At 49.8% G+C, this 23,332-nt stretch overlaps 1 protein-coding gene across 5 annotated transcripts in view; it reads left to right on the forward strand.

The window, feature by feature from the left end:
- UNC45B (unc-45 myosin chaperone B) overlaps positions 1-23,332 on the forward strand; it is a 29,896-nt gene that overhangs the window by 4,397 nt on the left and 2,167 nt on the right. For 4 of the 5 annotated variants that reach the window (XM_073879430.1, XM_073879429.1, XM_025851547.2 and 1 more), the window contains exons 6-19: positions 2,437-2,604; positions 3,165-3,333; positions 5,949-6,119; positions 8,542-8,713; positions 11,065-11,365; positions 12,479-12,573; positions 12,743-12,884; positions 13,721-13,861; positions 16,158-16,285; positions 17,176-17,242; positions 18,013-18,126; positions 18,504-18,619; positions 19,485-19,602; positions 21,992-22,147. In XM_073879430.1, coding sequence (XP_073735531.1) covers positions 2,437-2,604; positions 3,165-3,333; positions 5,949-6,119; positions 8,542-8,713; positions 11,065-11,365; positions 12,479-12,573; positions 12,743-12,884; positions 13,721-13,861; positions 16,158-16,285; positions 17,176-17,242; positions 18,013-18,126; positions 18,504-18,619; positions 19,485-19,602; positions 21,992-22,147 — 2,058 coding nt within the window. The remainder of the gene's footprint in view (positions 1-2,436; positions 2,605-3,164; positions 3,334-5,948; positions 6,120-8,541; positions 8,714-11,064; positions 11,366-12,478; positions 12,574-12,742; positions 12,885-13,720; positions 13,862-16,157; positions 16,286-17,175; positions 17,243-18,012; positions 18,127-18,503; positions 18,620-19,484; positions 19,603-21,991; positions 22,148-23,332) is intronic. The other variant, XM_073879432.1, reaches the window with a different exon arrangement.

Genomic DNA, 23,332 nt, shown 5'->3' on the forward strand with positions numbered 1-23,332 from the left:
TGGCAGGGTTGGAGTCTTTATTTAAATTTTTGATATTTTGTTCATCATGGATTTTTTTTTTTTGCGTTACATTGCATTGATTTTGATATTTTAAAATATTGCATTAGATACTATTTATCTCGATTGCTGAGGTTTTTGATGTCCCTGTAAATTTTCACCCAAGGCAAGTGCCTCACTTGCCATACCGTGGTTTCCACCCTGAGAACGTTAAAAATGGCATGTTAAAATAACGTTCTATTCCATTATAAATTATTGCAAAAATTCATCCTGAATATGAAAATATTTGCTCATGATACCATCCTCTTAGCCAAATTTGTTGCCTTTTTTTTTTTTAATGTTCCCTTCTGGTCTTTCTTCAGAGGAAACAAACTGAACATCTGAATGTTTTGTTTTGTTTTTTAAAGATTTTATCTATTCATTTGACAGAGAGAGACACGGTGAGAGAGGAACACAAGCAGGGGGCGTGGGAGAGGGAGAAGCAGGCCTCCCGCCGAGCAGGGAGCCCGATGCGGGGCTCGATCCCAGTGGGATCATGACCTGAGCCGAAGGCAGCTGCTTAACGACTGAGCCACCCAGGCGCCCCGAACATCTGAATGTTTTGATTTATAAGAATTTGACAGACAATGCCTGAGGAATTTTTGTTAGTTTTATGGTCAATAAGTCCATATAATATGCAAATACCTTTTATAACAAATTGTTGTGAGGACTTAGTGAGTTGTTATTGATAAATGTACCTGGACAAGTACAAAGCCCTTGACTGGTAGAGTGACGACGGTTCTGGTGGCGCTTGTCTGGGATTCTCTCATCCATCTCCTCCCCAGCATTCCACTCCTCCTCTGTTTGCTTACCTTCTCCTGCCTCACGAGTTCTTCCTCCAACCCCAGCTTCTCAGGTCCTGCTGAGGTCTCCTCTCCTGGTCTGGGGCCATTTAAGGTATATGTATCCTCAAGGCTTTAGAGTGGGAAGACATTGGGGAACTTTCTAGCTCAACTGCCTAATTTTGGAATCTGGAATACAGAGAGGTGCCATGACTTGCCCAAGTTCACACAGCTAGCACATCGCAGAATCAGTACTCACACAGAACTTTCAAGACCCATTTCCTGCTCTCTCTGCCCACCACTTTCCACCTTCCTGAGAACCCCTGTAACTTCAGATTGTCCTGAACAGATAAACAAACAAACCCCAAATGCCAAAACCATATTCAAGGGAAAATTTTAAAGGAAAAGAATTCTCCATGTAAAAACACTTCTGTTAAAAGATAAACTGAGGCGTGTTAATAATGTTGAGTTTATTTGGACAAAATCTATTCAAATGGGGTAGCACCCAAACAGGAAGTGGTTAGGAGCTCTCCACCCACAGGAGCTGGGGGAAAGACTTATAGAAAAGAGGTGGAAACAAAGCAACCAGATTATTTGATTGGCTATAGCTTAAGCAGTTATGTTACTTGGGAAAGCCTAGTCGGCTGTAATGGTTGTTCTTACGTTTCAATTTTTTTTTTAATTTTTTAAAATTTTAAAAAAGATTTTATTTATTTATTTGAGAGAGAGAAACAGTGAGAATGAGCGGGGGGGTGGAGAGGGAGAAGCAGGCTCCCGGCTGGGCAGGGAGCCGGACATGAGGCTTAATTCCAGGAACTTGGGATCATGACCCGTACAGAAGGCAGACACTTACCGACTGAGCCACTCAGGCGCCCTTAAGTTTTGATTTCTTAACTCAGACATTATAGGCTTACGTTTGTGTTTGCTTACATTAGCTGCTAGGGCATTAAAGCCACTCATTCTAAGGGCCTCCTTGTTTAATTAATTTAACACTTAATGCATTTTTTTAGTCCTTATCCATAAGCATATATACACAGTTTTGTTTTAATGTAAGTGCAATCAGAGTGAACCTACTATTTGGATTCTGCTTACCAGTGTTTTTCTTTTTCTTTTTTTCCAATTTGCTGGGTCATCTTTTTATTTATGACTTCAGTGGCTATACTATATTTCATCCAGTTTGGCTTTATGCAAGTTACTTTGTTTCTTCTTTTGAATCATGTTCTTGGGCTACATCTCCAGGAGTCTGATTACAGGGAAAGAATCCAGTATAAAGATGTTTTGAAAATCCAGTCCTGGTGCCTGGGTGGCTCAGTCAGTTGAGCATCTGCCTTCAGCTCCGGTCATGATCCTGGGGTCCTGGGATAGAGCCCCACAGTCATCCGTCTCCCTGCTCATCGGGGAGCCTGCTTCTCCCTCTGCCCCTCTGCTCCTGCTCGTGCTCTCTCTCTTTCTCTCTCTCTCTCTCTCGCTGGCTCTCTCTCAAATAAATAAATAAGTAAAATCTTAAAAAGCAAAGAAAAGAAAATCGAGTCCTTGCACCAGCCCCTGCATCGGCCCCTGGCCAAGACTTTGGGACCCCCACCTCCTCTGTGACCCTCATTGTGTCCTCCCGCCTCAGGCTGCCAACAACCTCATCGTCCTAGGGCGTGAAGAAGCAGGGGCTCAGATGATCTTCCAAAACAACGGAGTGGGCCTGCTGCTGCAGCTCATGGACACCAAGAGGCCCGAGCTGGTGCTGGCTGCCGTGCGGACCCTGTCGGGCATGTGCAGTGGCCACCGAGCGAGGGTGAGGGCCTGGGCCTCGGGCTTAGGGTGACATGTGGGCTGGGAGCGGCCGGCATAAACAGACCCTCATACAAAGTCTAAGGTGTGCCCCCCCCATCCTTGATTGTATGGTCCTGGTTTCAACGGAGATTGATCCTCTGCGTTTCCCTTCAAGCTGGAAATGCTTTTATGCAAAGATAAGGTTATTGAAAGTGGTTTATGAGGCAGAGCTGAATACAAAGGCTATGATGGTTGGCATTTATCATACTAAATCTTCCAAACCCAGTGTATGCTGTACACTTAGAGCCCATCTCAATGCGGACTCACCACATTGCACGTGCTCAATGGCTCCCAGGTGGCAGGTGGCTCCCGTGTCGGACAGCCCAGCTTTCAGCCTCTGGAAAGAGGCCTGGCTTGTGTCACAGGCCTTCCCAGACCTTGGGCCCCACGAGGCACTGGCTGCCTGGGCTTATTTCCCTCCAGCACGGGCAGGGTGGGGAGGGTCATCCCCTACTTCCTCACCTGCTCAGCAGCTGGAAGAGAGGGGCAGGCAGCTGATGGTGGGTCTTGCTGGGGGTTTAGGCCACGGTGATTCTCCATGCAGTCCGGATAGACAGAATCTGTGGCCTCATGGCCGTGGAGAACGAGGAGATGTCTCTGGCCGTCTGCAACCTGCTCCAGGCCATCATTGACTCTCTGTCAGGGGAGGACAAACGGGAACATCGAGGCAAGGACGAAGCCCTGGTTCTAGGTAAGAGGCGGTCCTCTGTGTTTGTCGAAGGGGCGGGGGCCAGGGAGAGTCAGTTGCCTCCTCTGACGGCTCAGTCCCTGTATGTGGAGGTGGCCTGGTTTTATTTTCATATTTATTTTCTAATTATAAAAGTAAAAGAGGCATGGCAGCATCATTTTCAATAACTTAAAAGTGGAGGCAGGCCGCCCGGGTCACTCAGTCAGTTAGGCATCTGCCTTCAGCTCAGGTCATGATCCCAGGGTCCTGGGATCGAGTCCCACTTCGGGCTCCCTGCTCCGCGGGGAGCCTGCTTCTCCTTCTCCCTCTGCCTGCCGCTCCCCCTGCTTGTGCTCTCTCTCTCTCTCTGTGTGTGTCAAATAAATAAATAAAATCTTTAAAAAAGTAAAAATAAAAATAAAAGTGGAGGCAACTCAAGTGTCCACACAGGGTTGAATGGATAGATAAAATGTGGTCTATATACACAATGGAATAATATTCCGCCTTCAAGAGGAAGGACATTCTGACACAGGCTACAACGTGAATGAACCTTGAGGACATTATGTGGAGTGCAGTAAGCCAGTGATAAAAAAGATCAGTGCTGCTTGATTCTACTTATATGAGGTATCTAGAGTAGTCCAAATCGTGGAGACAGAAAGTAGGAGGGTGATCACTGAGGCTAGAAGAAGAGGAAATGAGTGGTTTAGTTTTGGTTTTTACAGGATAACACAGTTCTGGAGATGGATGGTGATGATGGCAGCAAACAATGTGGATGTTCTTAATGCCACTCAGCTAGACATTTACAAATGGTTAAAATGAGGGGCGCCTGGGTGGCTCAGTTGGGTTCCCTGCTCAGCGGGGGGTCTGCTTCTCCCTCTCCCTCTGCACCTCACTCCCCCACCTCCTTGTGTTCTCTCTCTCTGTCAAATAAATAAATAAAATCTTTTTAAAAATGGTTAAATGATAAATCTTATTCATGTATATTTTAGCACAACTAGAAAAAAGTAACAGAGACTTCTTGGAAAATTCTGGAAAAATTTAGAAATATGTAAAGATGAAAAAAAAAAAACCCTACCTGTAAACCCCCCCTCCAGATAATTATTATCACTGCCAGATGTGTCTTTCCAGTCTTTTTTTTTTTTTTAAGATTTTATTTATTTCCTTAACAGAGAGAGGGAGAGAGAGCACAAGCAGGGGGAACGGCAGGCAGAGGGAGAGGGAGAAGCAGGCTCCCTGCGGAGCAGAGAGCCCCACTAGGGGCTGGATCCCAGGACCCTGAGGTCATGACTTGAGCGAAGGCCGACGCTTGACCGACTGAGCCACCCAGCTGCCCCCTAGGTTCTTGATGTGGTTCTGACTTATTGTCGTAATGGTCAGCAAGTCATTCTTTTCCTGTGCTAGAACCTCTGGGGGGTCCGACATGGCCTCGCTCGTACGGCTGGTGGCGAACAGGACATGTTGGCCAGGACACCCTGGTTTTTCTCTTTTTGGCCTCTCTAGTGGGCAGCTTGGGTGTCTGTCAAGCATGGTGGCCGCATTCTCAATGGACCAGCCCCAACGTACAAGTGCTTTTAAGCTCCTAGGAGTGCTGTAAGTCCCATGACCAACCTGGGGCCAGAGTGGAAGGGGCGGACCCTGAAAGAGGTGCTTCTGTTGGTGGCCACAGCGTCCTTGGGAAGTAGAGAGCTGCCGGACATCTCTGCTAAAGAATTCTTCTAGATACTGATTTCAAATCCATCTCTTTGTAGCTTCCATTGCCCTCTGAGCCCAGTTCTGCCGTCTGGAGCCTCACAGAATAAGTTGGTTCTCTCACCCTTGTGACCCACCCTTATCTTAAAACAAGCTATCATGTCCACGGATGACTTTCCTTGTCCAGTTAGAGATAGCCTCAACCTTCATCCTTCATTTATATGACATTGGTGGGAGATCTTTCCTTTTCCGCCTGCCTGCCTGCCTCCCTACCTCCTTTCCTGACTCCCTCCCTCATTGCCTACCTGCTTGCTTCCCTGCCTCTCTGCTTCCCTCCTTGCCTGCCTCCCTGCCTCCCCCCTGCCCGCCTGCCTCCCTGTCTGCCTTTCGCTCCAACCTTAGAATGAGAGCAAAATTCCCTAAGATGTAGAGAAGTCAGACAGGGCAAAAGCAGGAAAAAGCATTTACCTTTTAATCCCTCAGTGGGCAGGGAAGATGTGGCATCCCATCTGAGGCTTGAATTCAGGCTCCCGGCATGCCTGGATCTGCAGGGAGTAAGATGTCTGTAAGGAGTATGAATTTCTTTTCTGGAAAACATTTTGTTAAATCAGGTTATTAAAAGCTACATGAAGTGTCCCTGGCTCCCTGCCAGTCATGCCTAGGAATAAGGAACTTTCTAAGAACCAGAGCTGTTCAAGTACGCGCGAGCTGCGGTAGAAGTCAGGGCGCAGTGCAGAGTGGCTGGAGGGCCACTTGGGGGTATTGTCTAGGGACTTCTCTCCCCTTTTGGGGGGTGAGATGGGCAATACTATACCCTCCTGGGAAATTCCAACATCCAGGAAGCAGTGGATTCCGTATTTCCGGAGTCCTTCTGGAAGCCTCTGCCATTGCTCGTCCTATAGATCTGAGACTCCGTCCTCTCTCTTTACCCCTGTCCTCTCCTTCCTCAGACACCAAGAAGGACCTGAAGCAGATCACCAGCCACCTGCTCGACATGCTGGTCAGTAAGAAGGTGTCTGGCCAGGGCAGGGATCAGGCCCTGAACCTGCTCAATAAGAATGTCCCTAGGAAGGACCTCGCCATTCACGACAACTCACGTACCATCTATGTGGTGGATAACGGTGAGGAGGCGGGAGGGCCGGGGGCTCACTCCAGCCTTTTGAGTGGGCACCAGGGTCTCTGGCGCTGAGCAGAAAACAGAAAAAGTGTGGTCCTTGCCTGGGACAAGGCATTAGCAGTTAGGAACCACCAGGGGCTGGTGAAGATACAGACCAAGGCGCAGCTCTGAATTCAGGGCCTGAACACACCCAGAAAATGTCCAGACACACTGGAAAACACCTCACCAAGGGGGACCGTGCCAAAGACAAACAGGACTCCCCCAACCATGGGGTAACGTTCCTGAAGTCTTGGCGTTGGCAAAATACTCCACGGGCCTCCTAGAAGGGAGAAATGACATCAAGTGTCCTATATATAAAGCACAGGAATGAGGTTCTAGCAGATAGTCCCTATCTATCTAGTCAGCTCCAGGGTGTTACACCTCTCCCAAATCAACTTAATTGTTCGGGAGTCATACCCATGGCTTTATAATCTACTGTGAGGAACTCCACAGGTTTAATAGTGCATAGACCATCCTTTGTTCTAAAGGCTCAGATTCGCTTTACCCTTTTGAAATGGATCTTTTGTTTGGTTTTCACAGGTCTCAGCAAAGTGTACCATAACAGATTACCCGAGCTTATAAAACCTCCTCCCTCAGCACCTCCCCTCCCCTCCCCAGTCCTGGTCTTCTTCGCGTGTATTTCAAAGGGGAGCCACAGACCTCTTTCTGCACTAGGACCGAGGTCCAACCACACAGTTAATGGCGAGGGCAGGTGGGGAGCAATATTTGTTATTCCAGGCGCCAAAATAAAGAGCTCTTGGGTAAAAATAATGTGGACTCGCGAATCCTGTTACACGAGTAAAAAGCTGCCTCTTTACTAGTGTAAAAAGTACATTGGGAGTACATTGTACGAGCTGGTCTGGGAGACTTGCACTGGGGAGCCATCAGAACATCCAACTTCAAGTGAGCTTTTGGGTTCAGGGAGGGGCGGTGATGGCTGAGGACAAGGTCCAGAGTGTTCTAGCAGAAGAGGAATGAGATGCTCAAGGCAAGGGTGAGAATGGAAGGGAAGCGTGGGGGCTGAGGTTGGGGAGGTGGTGGCCGGTAGAGCAGGTGCATTCAGTGGCTCTCTCTGAGAGCCAGGCTGGGGAGTTTGGGTTGGTTCATCAACCCCCTTCCATGACTCCCCAGCCCTGCCAGTGCTTCTGTGGGGTGGTAAAGTGTGCACGACAGAAAACATACTGCTGAGCACTTTTAATTGCCTCCTAGCATCCAGAGTTTCATGCCTCCCAGCATCTACCTTGAGTGCTCCTCCTCCCTGCTCACCTGCGCCAGCTAAGGTCGGACCAACTTGGAGCCACTCCTAAAACCTGGCTCTGAAGTCAGGCTTTCAGTTGTCCCAGAGGCAGCATGACATAACGGTTAATATCATGGGCTTTGAAGTCAGGCATGGCTGGGACGGTGTCCTTGCTGTGTCACTTACCAGCTGCATGATCTTAGGCAACTTACTTGACTTCTCCGTGTCTTGGTTTTTCTGCTCTGAAAAAAAAAAAAATGAGAATAATGATTTTTAACCAGGGGGGGTTTGTTAGGATTAAACAAGGTAACGTGTCTAAAGCTCTTGGCACATAGTAAGTGCTCAGAATAACTTACAGCTCTTAACTTTGTTGGAGCGAATTACCCCATCTGTGGTGTCACAACTCTGTCCTTATCACACCTCCTGTCCTTATCACAGGTTATTGTAATCTTTATATGACTGTTCCTTATTGCACTGTGAACTTTTTGAGGAGAGGATTGCATCCTTTATTTCAGTATTCGCTTCCTAAAAGGTGCTAATTTATTTATTCACGTATTCATTCATTTATTCAACAGGTATATAATGATTGGATTAGCCTAATGGGTAATAGGAAGTCAGTGAAGATTTTTCAACAGAAGAGAGGAGAAGAGGTAGTAATAATAAATAGCAAATGTAGCATTTACTAAATAAAAAGTAAATGTTCATTGAGTGATGATGACATGTCTGGATTGGCCCCAGGTGGCTTCCGTACATGATCTCATTGCGTCCTCAAACTCTGAGGTAGGTAAAGTATGGTTCCCATTTTACAGAAATGAGGCCTGAGGAAGAGAGAATATCAGATAGTATTTAAGGAACGTTATACATCAACCCACAGGATGTCAGCACTTGTACAGCCCTCTGAGATCAACTCGTCTTAATTTTGTAAATGTGAAAGTAGAGGCCCACCCACAGCGGGAGGTGAATTGTTCACCTAGGGGCAGAGTCAGGTGTAGAATGTGGGTCTCCTGGCCCCATGCCAGTGCCCTTCACTCTGGGTAAGCCATGTCCTGCCTAAAGGCACACTGGAGAGAAGCTGGTGTTAAGACAACCAAACAAGATGGTGTGTTTGTGAGGACAGACGCCAGCAGATCCACCATCATCTGTCCTGCAGGTCTGAGGAAGATCCTGAAGGTGGTGGGACAGGTTCCAGATTTGCCATCCTGCCTGCCTCTGACCGACAACACCCGCATGCTGGCCTCTATCCTCATCAACAAGCTCTACGATGACCTTCGCTGTGACCCAGAGCGCGACCACTTCCGCAAGATCTGTGAGGAGTACATCACGTGAGTCTCATGGGATCACTCTCTGTGTTAGTTATTGATGGCTGTATAACAAATCACCCCCAAATTTAGCAGCTTGAAGTAATAGTAACCATTCATTCTTTCACAATATGACAGCAGTTTGGGAGTGGCTAGGCTGCCTGGGTCTGGCTTTGGGGCTCTCAGGAACTTACAGGCACATGTTGGCCTGGGCTGCCATCATCTGAAGGCTTGACTAGAAGATCTGCTTCCAAGATGGCGCGCTCTAATGGCTGGTTGTTGACAGGGGGCCTCAGTTCCTCCTGGTGTGGACCTGTCCACGGCTGCTTGAGTATCATTACCATGTGGTAGCTGGCTTTCCCAGAGTGAGCGAATCAGAGAGAACAAGGCAGAAGTGGCAATGTCTTCTATAACCTAGCTTTGGAAGTCACACACGATCACTTCCACCACATTCTCTTCATGAGAAGCAAGCCATAAGGGGTGGTCTACATTTCAGAGGAGAGAGTTAGGCTCTACCTGTTGCACAGAGGAGCATCGAAATATTTTTGGACTTATTTTAAACCTATCACAAGCGCCTGCAGTTGAAAGAACAAATTTCAGCTTATCCGAGACGGAGACCTGGCGCTGTCGAGACTTTAAGCACTCTGCGGTCTCGTGGAGCCTAGACAGCAGCCTGGGACCCTCAACAGTGGCCTTCTGGTCCCTGCACCGCCACTCTGCCATTGCTGTGACTCAGATGCTCCGAGTCTCTGTTTTTCTTTATGTGTCCCCTTCCTTCTCTTCTCACTGCTACACCATCTTTTAACCGTTTATTGCAATGATCCTCATGCTTGTCAATTATTCAGAATTCTGGGACCCCCCCCCCGCCCCGCTTGACTCAGTAGTCTGGGCTGTGGCTCAGGAAGCTACAAGTTTAAAAAGTATCCCAGGTCTGGGAAGGGTGGAGACACTCTGCTTTTCCTTTCTCCCTTCCAGGAGCTGGCAAGCTTTTCCTCTAAAGGACCAGAGTAAATATTTTACATTTGGTGGGATGTGCAGCCCTCTGTTGCTTATTAGAAAAACAAAACAAAACAAAAAACAAACAAACAAAAAAACCCCCTTTAAACTGTAAAAACCATTCTCAGCCTCCCAAATTTGGCCAAGCAGCCAAAGTTTGTCAGCTCCTGTTCCATTCCGTAGCTTCCATCCCTGCCTGGATCAGTCACTGAGCCTGGACGGGTGGGGTCACCTCCTGCAGCAGAGGTGCCTGAGATGGGCCCCCCCCAAGGGTGTAAGCCACCCTGCTTCACCAGGCGCTGTGGCAGGGGCTGGGGTGGGTGGCAGGAGCCGAGAGGGCAGACCCTGACCGATTATGAAAGGCTCTGGCTTCCCTGGCACGGAGTGGGCGTCAGAACTGGAGGGGCTCTCTGAGCTTCCAAAGCCGACCCTCTCCCCCACGGGGACTTGCCCAGGTCTCCCAGTCTGGCTGGGTGTGGCCTTCTCCTGCCCAGACTACACCACCTTCTTTCTTCCCATTCATCACACTATGCACTTCTGCTCCCTCACATCAGACCGACCTGGGCAGATCATGGAAAGATCAGAAAACTTGTCATCTCTGACATCCTCACATGGAGATTCTCCCATAGAGTAGAGAGAGTCGATTCCAAAAGCAAGGCAGACCTTTCATTTGCTAGTGGGGGGGGGAGGGTTGGGACCAGATGGGGGAGCAAGCAGCTCAGGCTACCGTGTGACTTGGTCACACTGCAGAGTGATGCCGTGTGCCAGGCACCACGGTCTGCCCTTCCGTGTTGGTGTGGCTGCAGTACTGTCCCGCTAGACATCCCAGCTGCTGGGAAACCCGTGCACTGATAGCCCTCGCCTGTAACCTCTCTTTGGGACCTCCCTCAGCTGGAGACAGTCCCCAGGGCGGCCAGCATCCAATGACTCATCCCTACCCCCAGCTGGGAACAACTCTGGAATGGTTGTAGCACTCATCACAGGCTGAGGCTTTATGCTGACTGAGTTGCAGCCCAACGTGTCCCTCTGCCCAGTCTTGCTTCCTTCTCTTCTCCAACCTGAGCTGATCCCAAGAGCTCTCCTTCAAAAACTTCCTACATGTCAACCCCCATCCATCTGAGTGTGCTTCTTGGGGACACAACCCATGGCATGTCTGTTATATCACTTACCCTCACCGTAACTCTGATAAGTAGTAGTACTATACCATCAGTTTCTAGATCAAGAAACTGAGGCTCAGAGAGGTTCAGTGAATTGCCCAAGGTCACACAGCACATGAGTGGTGGATCCGGGATGTGAATTCAAGTCTGTCTGCCCCCAAATCCCACACTCTTCCCACCCACCTCAGCCAGTTCTCTTGACCACCTTACCCTCTGTTTTAGGGGCAAGTTTGACCCCCAGGACATGGACAAGAACGTGATTGCCATTCAGACGGTGTCAGGGATCCTGCAAGGCCCCTTTGACCTGGGCAATCAGCTGCTAGGACTAAAAGGTGTGATGGAGCTGATGGTAGCGCTGTGCGGCTCGGAGCGCGAGGTAGACCAGCTGGTGGCTGTGGAGGCCCTCATCCACGCGTCCACCAAGCTTAACCGCGCCACCTTCATCATCACCAATGGCGTGTCACTGCTCAAAGATATCTACAAGACCACCAAAAACGAGAAGATCAAGATCTGCACACTGGTGGTGAGTGTTGGTACCAGATATGGTGCAGGACACCAGGGATGCCAAGATGAACGGGGCGTGGCCCCTATCTGGGAGAAGCCCACGCTGTAGGGGGCACTCGGACCCACCCACGGGCCCCTGCAGAGCAGGGTGAAAAGCAGGAGGCTCTGAGAACGGAGATTCAGAATGGCGAGCCCTTACTGTATAACCCCGGGGACATTTGCCTCCATGCTTTTGAATGACGCTAACCCTGAGGAGATTCTGTCCAACCAATATTTTCAGAGAAACTCTAAAAAGTCAGTTTGTGTCCTTAATCAGTTTCTGGATGGCACAGGTCACCTGTTTCAATGTTTCCGATTTCATTTTACAGAAAGTCTTTTCATGGGTCTTGTATTTTGCTTGTATACCATTACAGTGACAATTTGAGCCACTGATGTGTTTTCCTGTTTATATCAATTTTTAAAGAACTAATTATAGCTTCTGCCATCATGAGTTTTCTCTTATGGAAGGCACGTTTTCCTAATATGAGTGCAATTTCTCCTGGGTAAAATTCTGCACATCTAAATTTGTTACCCACAAGGTCTGATTTCTGTGCCAGTTTTTGTGCGAGAATAACCTTCACCGTTGCAGTTTCAGATAAGATAAGTATTGTCTTGTGCTTTTTCTTCAGAACACTAAACATCAGTGGGGTCCAAATGGTGATAGAAAGGGGCAGGGTGCAAAAGTCCAGCTTTGTGGGACACCTGGGTGGCTCAGATGTTTAAATGTCTGCCTTCGGCTCAGGTCATGATCCCGGGGTCCTGGGATGGAGCCTGCTTCTTCCTCTCCCTCTTCCTGCCACTCCCCCTGCTTGTGTGTGCTCTCTCTCTCTATCTCTCTGACAAATAAATAAATAAAATCTTAAAAAAAAAAAAAAGTCCTGCTTCATGAGCATCTACCCTGTCATAGAAGCTGAGCTCAGGGAAGGCATCTTGGAAGAGGTGACCCCTGAGCCGGGTTTTGTAGTAGGCATAGAGGTTTGTCCAAGCAAAGGTAAAGGGGCAAAGTGTTCCAGCCACAGGGACTTATTTGAGCAAGGTCTTTTGTCCCCAAGTGTGTCTGACTCTACAAGCCTTTCCCCCCCCCCCACCACAGGGACTCTGTAAGCTTGGCTCCGCGGGAGGCACGGACTACGGCCTCAGGCAGTTTGCTGAAGGGTCCACAGAGAAGCTGGCTAAACAGTGTCGCAAGTAAGGGGCTCCTACTTCCCCAGGCCCGCCACCCCCTCTCTGGGATGTGCTCCAGAGGACGCCGCCTTATGAAAGGCCCCCCACCTACTACCCACTACCCTGAAATGGCTTCATCTCTTGACCTGAGCCCCAGCACCCTTGCCCAGTGCTCTTCCTCTCCAATTTCCAGGTGGCTGTGCAATGCATCCATAGATACCCGGACCCGGCGATGGGCAGTGGAGGGCCTGGCCTACCTCACGCTAGATGCTGACGTGAAAGACGACTTTGTCCAGGACATCCCTGCCCTGCAGGCCATGTTTGAGCTGGCCAAGGCAAGTGTGGCCCTGACCTCTGGCCTCAGGAAAGGTCTCCTGGGTTCAGGCTCACAGGGTCTTCCGCTGAACCTGGGAAATGAGGCTCCTGTGTCTTCATCCCAGCTCTGGCCCTCCTACCCATGTAAACCAGATTGGTTATTTCCCCCTGTCTGGCCCTTGTTTTACCTGACCATAAAATGGGCTCATGACTCTTCATGGCTTCCAGGCAGTGGGAAGATGAATAAGAGGATGGTATTTTTTTCCCGGGACCCTCAGGAAGTGAGGTCTTGAGGGACTGCGAGGCAGTGCTTAGCCCTTTCTGGGTCCCTTCCTCCTTCCCAGCACCTCCCAGCCTCCTTTCCTCCTCTGCTGGGCTAATGCCCTGGCTCTTTTCCACCACCAAAGGGAGGAGGGGAGGGAGGGAGTTTCCTCGGGGGCCAGACCAGAGGTGTCCGGCCCCTACCCCACCCCCACCAAAGCGTGCTGGCCTGGGTTTTTGTAAAAGGCGAAAGATTTATACGATCTGAAGAGAAACCAGAGTATGGCCTGGGTTTTTGAAAGAGGCACCGAGTAAGCTGCACACTCAGGGGGCCCCCACCCATGCTCTCAGGGGAGCTGTTGCAGGTGCAGGAAAAACTTCTGCCCACCCCGCATGAGCAGAGCCAGCTCCCAGTTCCGCCCCCCTCCTTCCTCTTCTGCCACCTGCTCTTCTCCAAGCTGGGCCGCATCAGCCATACTCCTCCCAAACCAACTCACCGGCCTGGCCAGGGAGCCGTCCTGGAAGCAGAGATTTGTTCTAAAGTTTCCTTTCTGCCTTTCTCTTCCTGCCCCCACCCCCCACCCCATAACTCCAGACTGCTGATAAGACCATCCTGTACTCAGTGGCCACCACCCTGGTGAACTGCACCAACAGCTATGATGTCAAGGAGGTCATCCCTGAGCTGGTGCAGCTCGCCAAGTTCTCCAAGCAGCACGTGCCCGAGGAGCACCCTAAGGTAGGGCTAGGGATGACGCTGGAGGGGTCCCTGTCACCAGGCTGCCAGAGAGGTGAACAGAAAGGTGGTGATGTGTGGGTGCTCTCTCTCTGTGTGTGTGTGTGTGTGTGTGTGTGTGTGTGTGTGTGTGTGTGTGTGTTTGGGAGGGCTTGGCATAGGACACAGAAAAATTGAAGAGGATCATGGATACATTTCCCCCACTAAGTGGTGTTCATTCCCCGCCTAGTTTTAATGTTTTACGTGGGGTGGAGGGTGAGGATCCAGCCATTTGTAGTCTGAAAATCAAACGGAGCCATGATGAACGTTTATGTTGTTGGTTTCGCGGACCTCAGACAGTGTATTTCATGTTTCCAACACTTACAGAAATTTTGTTTCCTAGGATATCTAGATTTGGGGATATGGGTACTAAGTAGGAATAATGAGAGGGGGAGAGATGCCAATCAGCAGTAGCCCAGATGTCACAAATCCCCTTGGGGCCCTCCCCAGGGATCCCCTGCACTCAAGGGTATGCTTTGTATGTGGTTTAAATATGAATGTATATGCATTGTATTTCTAGCCTGTAAAAGATTTAGATTTGTTTAAATGGTCAACGTAATATAACCACATTGCAAAACAAACAAAAAGGTGGACAGCAGAGAAAAGAAAATGACCACTCATAATGACATCATCTCCCCTTGACCACTATCAGCATTTTGGTATATTATATTACCTACCAGAGGCTGTTTTTCTCTGTGCACCTTTTTTCTTTTCATAGTTATAATCAGAATGTTGTTATTATTTTGTGCCCAATTTTGGGAAAATAGGTGTTTTCCATATTGCTACGCCATTATTTTTTTTAAGTTTCTATTTAAATTCCAGTTAGATAGCATACAGTGTAATATTAGTTTCAGGTGTAGAATTTAGTGATTCAACACTTCCATATATCAGCCGGTGCTCATCACAAGTGCACTCCTTAATCCCTGCCACCTGCTATGTCATTCTCGGAATCAGTTTTTCAGATTTTATTTTTTTTAATTTATATATTTGAGAGAGAGAGAGAGAGAGAAAGCACAAGAGGGAGTAGGGTCAGAGGGAGAAGCAGACTCCCCGCTGAGCAGGGAGCCCGATGTAGGACTCGATCCCGGGACTCTGGGATCGTGCCCTGAGCCAAAGACAGTCGCTCAACCAACTGAGCCACCCAGGTGCCCCCCCTTTTTTTTTAATTTATCGGAATCGGTTTTTAAAGCTGCATAGTGGTTCCTGCAGGCAAGGGTATATAGCATATTCTTCTGCTGTAAAGTTCAAATGTGGCTTCTAGAGATTGCCCATGATGGCCAGCCTGTTCCCAGCCACTTCAAGAATTATCTGTAGAGACTGTTCAACCCTGGGGCAGACTTTGCATTTCCAGCACAACCCAATCCATTGTTATGTCAACTTTATCTGCTCCCTAGCCCCTCTCCCTCCTGCCTAATCCCTCAACTTCCCAATCCAACTTCCCCACTCCCCCTGCCAATAAAAAGCCAACCTTTGCAAAAAAAGGAATATATGGGTCATCTAGGGTTTTGGATGATCTCTTCGATTTCACTTCTCTGTAGATGAAGATCTGTGGGATGATTTTCTTGCCACACCAGATGCTCAGGCTCTGTACTGGGAGTGGGGGAGGGGGCAAGGAAGAGGAGAACATGCCAGACACCCCCTTGGCTGTTGTTTGGGCAAAGGGAATCTGGAAGAGTATATCAGTTTCTAATTGCTGCGGTAACAAATTGCCACAAACGTAATGGCCTAAAACGACACAAACTTATTATCTTCCAGTTCTAAAACTTCCGGTGCTGACCTATTTCCAGGTCAGAAGTCTAAAATCAGTCCCATTGGGCCAAGTCAAGGTGTCAGTAGGGCTGGTTCCTTCTGGAGGCTCTGAGAAGATAATCTGTTCCGTTGTCTCTTTCAGCTTCTAGAAGCCACCTTCCTTGGCTAGTGACCTTAAATCACTCCAGCTTCTTGCTTCTGTTGCCACACCTATTATTGACTCCGACCCTCCTGCCTCCCTCTTGTTGAGACACTCGTGATTATATTGGGCCTACCCAGATAATCCAGGATTATCTCCCTGTCTCAAGATCCTTGATTTAATCCTATCTACAAAATCCTTTTTTTGCTGTGTGAGGTACCGGCCACAGGTTCTGGGGTTTAGGATGTGGACACCTTTGGGGGCCATCATTCAGCCTGCCACTAGCAGTCAGAAATGCACCACCTTTGGTTCCCATATAGTTTGGCCTGGTGCCCAGGCTCCTTCCCCACTGCCACCCTTTCGTCTCCCCAGGACAAGAAGGACTTTATAGACATGCGTGTGAAGCGGCTTCTGAAGGCTGGGGTCACCTCCGCGCTGGCCTGCATGGTGAAAGCGGACAGTGCCATCCTCACCGACCAGACCAAAGAGCTGCTGGCCAGGTGGGGCTGCAGCGGGCCAGGGCTGGGGTCCGAGGGGTCTGCGGGCGGGAGGCTGGGCGGGGATAGAGGTGGCAAGGGTGTAAATGAGCGAATGAGTCATTGGGGGGCCTGGAGAGGAGACGGAAGGGGATCAACATCGAAAAGTGACGTGGCGGGGCAGGGATCACAGGTGGACGTTTGCATTGGGTGGAAAGAGGTCACTGTCCATCCTGGTTACCTGTCTCCCAGGCCCTGTGGGGCACCTGCTCTTCCACAGACGAAAGGCACAGTTTCTGTGCAGTGTGACGAGGAGGCAGACAGCCTCCCAGTTACGGCACAGTGGGGGAAACACAGAGGGTTGGTTGGAGCACAAGCCAGGCTGGAGGTAGGTGGGAGGGCAAACTAGGAAGGCTTCCTGGAGGATGTGACAACTCAGTGGAACCCTGAGGGGAGACACGGAGCCACCCAAATGCCAGGGAGGAATGGTTCTGGGCAGAAGGGACAGCATCTACAGACACTGAGGACAGAGGGAGGAGTGAATGAGATGGGGTTCTCCTACAGTATGTCTGAAACATGGGGTGTACAGGAGGGAGTAGTGCTAGTAAGACTGGAGAGGGGGACAACGGCCAGATCATGGAGGTCCTGGGGTGCATCCAGGTTGAAGATTTTCTCCTGGCTGATGGGCAGCAAGGAGCCATTTGTTGTCTCCCCAAATAGGGAGGGGGTGGCTCTTGGCAGGCTCACTTGGCTTCACTTTCTTCCCAGCTCCTTATACCCATGGCAGTATTGGCCAAGGTAGCTAATGCTGGGGGCAGGTGCAGCACTTTCTAGAGCTTCACCAGGTCTGACTGGCTGGCCTGCGGGTGCCTGGGAAGGGTGCACATTTTGTGTCCTTCATCCTCGCCCTACAGGGTATTCCTGGCACTCTGTGATAACCCTAAAGACCGAGGAACCATTGTGGCTCAAGGTGGTGGCAAGGTAATTGGTGGGATAAGGTTTGCCATCCTAGAAGGTGATCCATGGGGAGGAGCGTGTGTGTGTGTGTGTGTGTGTGTGTGTGTGTGTGTGTGTGTGCGCGCGCGCGCGCGTGTGCACACGCAAGTGCGCACTTGCTCTTTGCCTGGCCCAAGAATAATGTACCCTGTGCCCCAACCCAACCTCCCGGAATACTGTCCTGTCGCTCATGGCCCCAAACTGTCTTCTGCCTGATTTTATGGTGTGGAGTCCCAGTTATCCTCCTTGCTCTTGGAAGGAAGCCTGGTACAGTTGCACAGACCGTGGACTATTGATCTTTGCATTCTTGCTTGTCCCCTTTTTAGCTGCAGAACTTTGGGCAAATTACTCAATCTCCCCGAGCCAGTTTCATCTGTAAAATGGGGGGGGGGGGAGTTGCACAATCACTCTGCAGAATGTCACGAGGATTACAGAAAATACATTTAAAGTTTTGGCTCATAGTAGCCGCTCAGGAAGTGGCTGCTGTGATGATTAGATTTGACTTAAGTCAGGGGATCAACACAGATCCATTTGTTTCTCCAAAAACCAGCAGTGTGGATGGGTGGCGGAGAGTGTAGGTGAAGACGTTGAAGTGTGCCGGGAAGCAAGGGAGTGAATCTCTGATTCTGTATTTAATCGTTCTCTGTGATGCTCAAGCCTTGCTTGTACTGCAGAGGCGGACAGCTGGAGAGGGAGGGTGGGAAGAGAGGCCTTCAGTGTCCAAGACGGAGGAGTGACCGTGCCTTCTCTTGCAGGCACTGATTCCCCTGGCCTTGGAGGGCACGGACGTGGGCAAGGTGAAGGCCGCCCACGCTCTGGCAAAGATCGCCGCCGTCTCTAATCCGGACATCGCCTTCCCGGGGGAACGGGTGGGTGCCAGGTGCCGGGATAGGTGGGATGGGGCAATGGGAGGAGTCTCCTCTGCTCCCAGGGACCTTTCCCCTTGTCACCCTACCCCCAGCCTGGGAGGGGGCATGGTGCCATCACACAGAGGCCAGTGAACTGGAGGTGCCTGGACTCCAGGCTTGGCTCTGCTTCTGACTTAACAGGACTGTCCTCTTAGAAACTGGGGTTATCTCGTCTGCAAAGTAAGGGAAACAGTCCTGCTTCTCAGGGTCATTGTGAAAGCTGCATCAGACAGCGGGTGGACAAGCATTTTGGAAATTCTAAAGCGGGGCACCTATAAATGGTAGGGTCTGGGGGCACATGGTCTCCGCCCGACCTGCTTCTTGACCCTTCCACACAGGTGTATGAGGTGGTGCGGCCTCTCGTGAGTCTCCTGGACACACAGAGGGATGGGCTCCAGAACTATGAGGCTCTCCTGGGCCTCACGAATCTGTCTGGGCGGAGTGACAAACTCCGGTGAGTGAGGTGGGGAGGGAGGGAGCGGGTGTGGAGGGAGGCGCCTCAGAATGTTTCATATGTAGTGTGTGTGCTTTCCTCCGAGGACGGGATCGAAGGCGGGTAGGCACTTGCAGTGGAAGGGATTTGAGTTAGCCCATAGTGAACGTGTGAAGGCAAAGGAGATCATAAAGACACTTCTTTCTGACTAAAGTGGTAAAAAAGATACCCAATGGATGGGTGGGGATTCCTTCCTGGGAGCAAGGGGATGGTTGAGAGAATGAGGTTACAATTCGTTCAGTTGCAAGGAGCAGAAAACTCAACTGCAACTGTTTTAAGCATAAAAGGAATTTAATGACTCATGTAAATAAAAGTCTGGGGTGACCACATGCGGGTGCGGCTTGATGCAGGCGTTACAAAGCTTCCCCCTTCCCTACTTTCTATTCTTCTTTACTTTCCCTACTACTCCCCACTTTCCCACTTCCGTCCACTTCTCCTGCCTGTGTTGTCTTAATTCCCAAATGGATTCTTCCCCTCTGTCACGATCACAAGGGTCACTCCAGACCTCACATCTTCTTGGCTTCATGTCCAGCAGGAGAGAAAGAGTTTCTCTTCTGCAGCAAAAAAAACCCAGAAGAATCTAGCCTGCTGACATGTTCATCCCAGACCCCATGGCTATGGCCAGGATGCTATGCTGTCATTTAGTTTATGCCCATTGGTGCCCTTCCTGGAACTGGGGGGCAGGATCAATGTCATCCAAACCATGCTGGCTGAGGATGTGGGAGGGAAACACCAGCAGGGCGGAATGGCCCTTGGGTGGCCAAAAACTCCAAATGCTCACCACGGAGGACTCAGTGGCCTCCCTTCCCCACCTCTGACACCCTAGGCAGAAGATCTTTAAGGAGAGGGCCTTGCCTGACATTGAGAACTACATGTTCGAGAATCATGACCAGCTGCGGCAGGCAGCCACTGAATGCATGTGCAATATGGTGGTGAACAAGGAGGTGAGGTGGGCTCGGGATGGGGGAGGGCTCAGGATGGGGGCGGGGAGTGATCTTGGCATGAAGAGTCAAGCCACACAGCAGGGCCTGGCATGAGATTGAGGGTTACAGTGGTATTAAGGTAGCCTTTTGCCAGAGAACCCAGGAACCCCTGTATCTCTCCTGGAGTGCAGCCCCCTTCCCTGTAGGGACCCTGAGAAGAATACATGTACCAAGGAGACAAGGAAAACACACAAAATAGTATTGTTCCTAGTTAAGGGTTTAACCCTTAGCTTGAGCTGAGTGAGATGGAAGGTACCATTTCCCTAAGTTATTTATGTCTGAATAATCCTGTAGCAGAGAAGGATGTAAGACCAGGGCCTCTTAGAGGCCAAAAGAGGCTAGACCACTTACATTTTATTGAAGCTCCCCATACATAAAAAAATGAGAAAAACAAACACAGATACAAACAATTTTAGGATATTTTAAATTTTTTTTAGAATAAATATATCTTTTTAAGATTTTATTTATTTTTTGACAGAGAGAGGGAACACAAGCAGGGGGAGTGGGAGAGGGAGAAGCAGGTTTCCTGCTGAGCAGGGAACCTGATGCGGGGCTCGATCCCAGGACCCTGGGATCATGACCTGAGCCGAAGGCAGATAGATGCCCAACGACTGAGCCACCCAGGCGCCCCAGGATATTTTAAATGTTAACATTTAATGAACTATTGCTGTTCCCCTGGAAACTGCAGTGCACTATAACTGTGTTCTTCACAGAGTAATTATAGGATTTATATAAATAAAATGAATTCAGAACATGCCAATAGATAGCTTCACGGTCCAGTGATGGGGAGAAATTATAACCATGTGGTGAATGAATGTCTTCTTCTTTCTGTCCTGCCAGAGTAATGCTATGCCTGTAGGTATAACCTCATCAGAGGTAACAATAGGGCCAAATCTGAGGCCCTTCTTGAACACAGGCTAAGTGGCCCTTTTGGGCCCTCATATAGGGCTTAGTGGGAGACCCGCTCTCTTTTCTCTCAATTCTTACCTCAAGGTCTTGGATCTTCCCACTGGTATAGAATGAAAACCCAACCAAGGAAAGCCTGTTGAAGTAAAATAAATCAAATCAAATCAAATCAAATCAAATCAATCAGTCAATCAGTCAGTCAATCTAAACAGGATCCACCGGGGAGCTGGCCTGAGGCTGGCCTGGGGGGCTGGCAGCCTCGTGGGAGAAGAGAGTATATCCAAAGAAAGCGGAGGGGAGGGACGATGGGAAAGGGAGACAGGCTTCCTCTGGGAACATCAGCTGCTACAACAACCCCAATCAAAATAAACAGTGGTCCCAACAGGATAGAAATTCATTTCTCACTCACATCACTTCTTGCTCACGTTTGGATCCAGTGGCTTTCTTCTAAGCGATGACTTGGATCCAGGCTTCTTCGACCCTCAAGAACTATCCGCAACCCCCCACCCTAAAAAAGAACTGTCTCCCTCTCTGCCACTCTGGGAGTGGTCTCCACTTGAATGAGGAGAGAGACCACAGGAAAGGCCCCTATGGTTCTCCGCCATGGTGGCCCGGAAGCGACACCTATCACTTCCTTTCACGTTCCATGATGAGAACTAGTTTATGGCCACATCTACATGTGAGAGGAGGGGGATGTAGTCCTTTGGGGGTATCTGCTTCCCAGTCACCACTGTGCCCCATGCACTGACCATCTCTGCAGGGGGAGGGTCATAACCTGGGCAGACATGACCGACCTTTGACCCTTTCAGAGCTCCACTTCTAGGAAACCTGACCCAACAAAATGCCCTTAAATGTGACCAACCAGCTTTTATTGTGGAGCAGGTGGTGGTGGTGGGGATCGGTGAACCCTGAGACATGTCAGGGCCCTGGGCCCTAGGAGGCTCTACTCCTGGCTTTAGGGTCCTTGGGAAGCTCATCCCTCTCCGGTTGAATGGTACAGCAGCTCTCGCTCTGTCCCCTGCTCTTGCCCAACCCCTGCGCCTTCAGGGACTGCAAAGTCATTTTATGGCAGACCCTGAAGGCCTATCTGTTGTGGGAGAAGCATACCAGGCTTCCCCAAAGAGAAGTGAAACATGGCTCTTTGGGCAACATCTACCATTCATGGGTGTGTGCCTGCCCTTTCCCCTGGTGTGGGTAGCTGAATGCAAACAGGGGTGGTAGCACTATCCCTATCTCTTTAACTTTGTACCTGGAGAAGTTTATAGCCCCTTTATCCAGCTAATCAGAGGAGACTTCCTGGGGGAGGTGGTGTGGGCCAGCTGCTCAAAGGAAAGCTCTGAAGAATCTTGGGTCAGAGAACATGGCTTCAGGTGCCTCTTTCCCTCTCCAGGCTGGCAGGTGGGGTAATTTTTGTCTGAGCCACGTACCTGCCTCGCTCCCATAGGTACAGGAGAGGTTCCTGGCTGATGGGAATGACCGGTTGAAGCTGGTGGTGCTGCTCTGCGGGGAGGATGATGACAAGGTGCAGAATGCAGCCGCAGGGGCGCTGGCCATGCTGACGGCAGCACATAAGAAACTGTGCCTCAAGATGACCCAAGTGGTGAGAGTGGGTCCTGGGGGCAGGAAGGGGACTGCCTTGTGTGATCCTCTGCGGGGAGACCAGCCTCCATGCTAACACTTTCCAGGTCCCCGGGTATCTGTTCCTCCCACCTTAGAAGGAGGGTCTACACTGTGTGGCCTCTTACATCCATTGTGGGGACTTCCCACATGAGCTAACTTGGGTCCCTCCCACTGTAGTTTCACCCAGTGACTTTGGTGGTGCTTATAGCTCAGTACTTCAGAATGATAACAAGGAGGACCACACTAACACTAGCTACTGCTGTGGCACCCCCGAGCTCCCCAAGAAGACCATGGACTTGGTGGGGGTACCGTAGGGAGCGTGTGGTTTGGCAAAGAGATGGCAGATCCTCTTATGTGAACATGATGCTCAGATCCTTTGGTGGGACTGTGGCCGTCTCAGCAAAGTGGTATATGCGCAATCACGAACATGGCAGTGCAAAATGAAAATGTCTTCATTTCACCGAACTGAACTTAGTTTGTGGGCATCAACTCCACTGAAGACAAAAAATGTAAGCATCTCAATTCAAATGTACTCGTTTGCTTTAAAGGCAGGCTCTTATTTAATTTTTTTAAGATTTTATTTATTTTAGAGAGAGTGAGCGCACACAGGGGGGAGGGAGGGAGAGAGAGAGAACCTCAAGCAGACTCCCCACTGAGCAGGGAGCCCAAGGTGGGGCTCTACCTCATGACCCTGAGATCATGACCTGAGATGAAATCAAGAGTCGGACGCTTAACCCACTGAGCCATGCAGGTTCCCCTGGCAGGCTCTTTTAGGTAGTCAGTTTAAGGTGTGTGTGTGTGTGTGTGTGTGTGTGTGTGTGTGTGTGTTTGCACACATGCCTTCTCTGAGTTGCACAGGTGCTTATGCTGTCTGGCACCAGAGAAGGGTCTCTCTGCCAGATGTAGCTCTTCCTGGTTGGTCCTTGGGTTTTAGCATTGCCCCCTAAGGCAAATTTCTCAAAACTGTAAGGTGAGTCACCTGGAGGGCTGGTTAAAATACTTCCCCTAGCTATTCTGAATCAGTAAATTAGGTGGGGTGCTTCTGGCCTGGAGACCACACTTTGAAACCCCCGCCCTACAATGGCCTCTGCTGAAGTAACTGGTCACACAACTTCAATCAACAGACTCCCACAGGGCCTTCTGTGACTCACCCACTTCCTGGGCT

The sequence above is a fragment of the Callorhinus ursinus genome, unplaced genomic scaffold, assembly GCF_003265705.2.
Source record: "Callorhinus ursinus isolate GAN/ISIS: 27379988/994484 unplaced genomic scaffold, GSC_fseal_2.0 scaffold34, whole genome shotgun sequence".
NCBI classification, from domain to species: domain Eukaryota; kingdom Metazoa; phylum Chordata; class Mammalia; order Carnivora; family Otariidae; genus Callorhinus; species Callorhinus ursinus.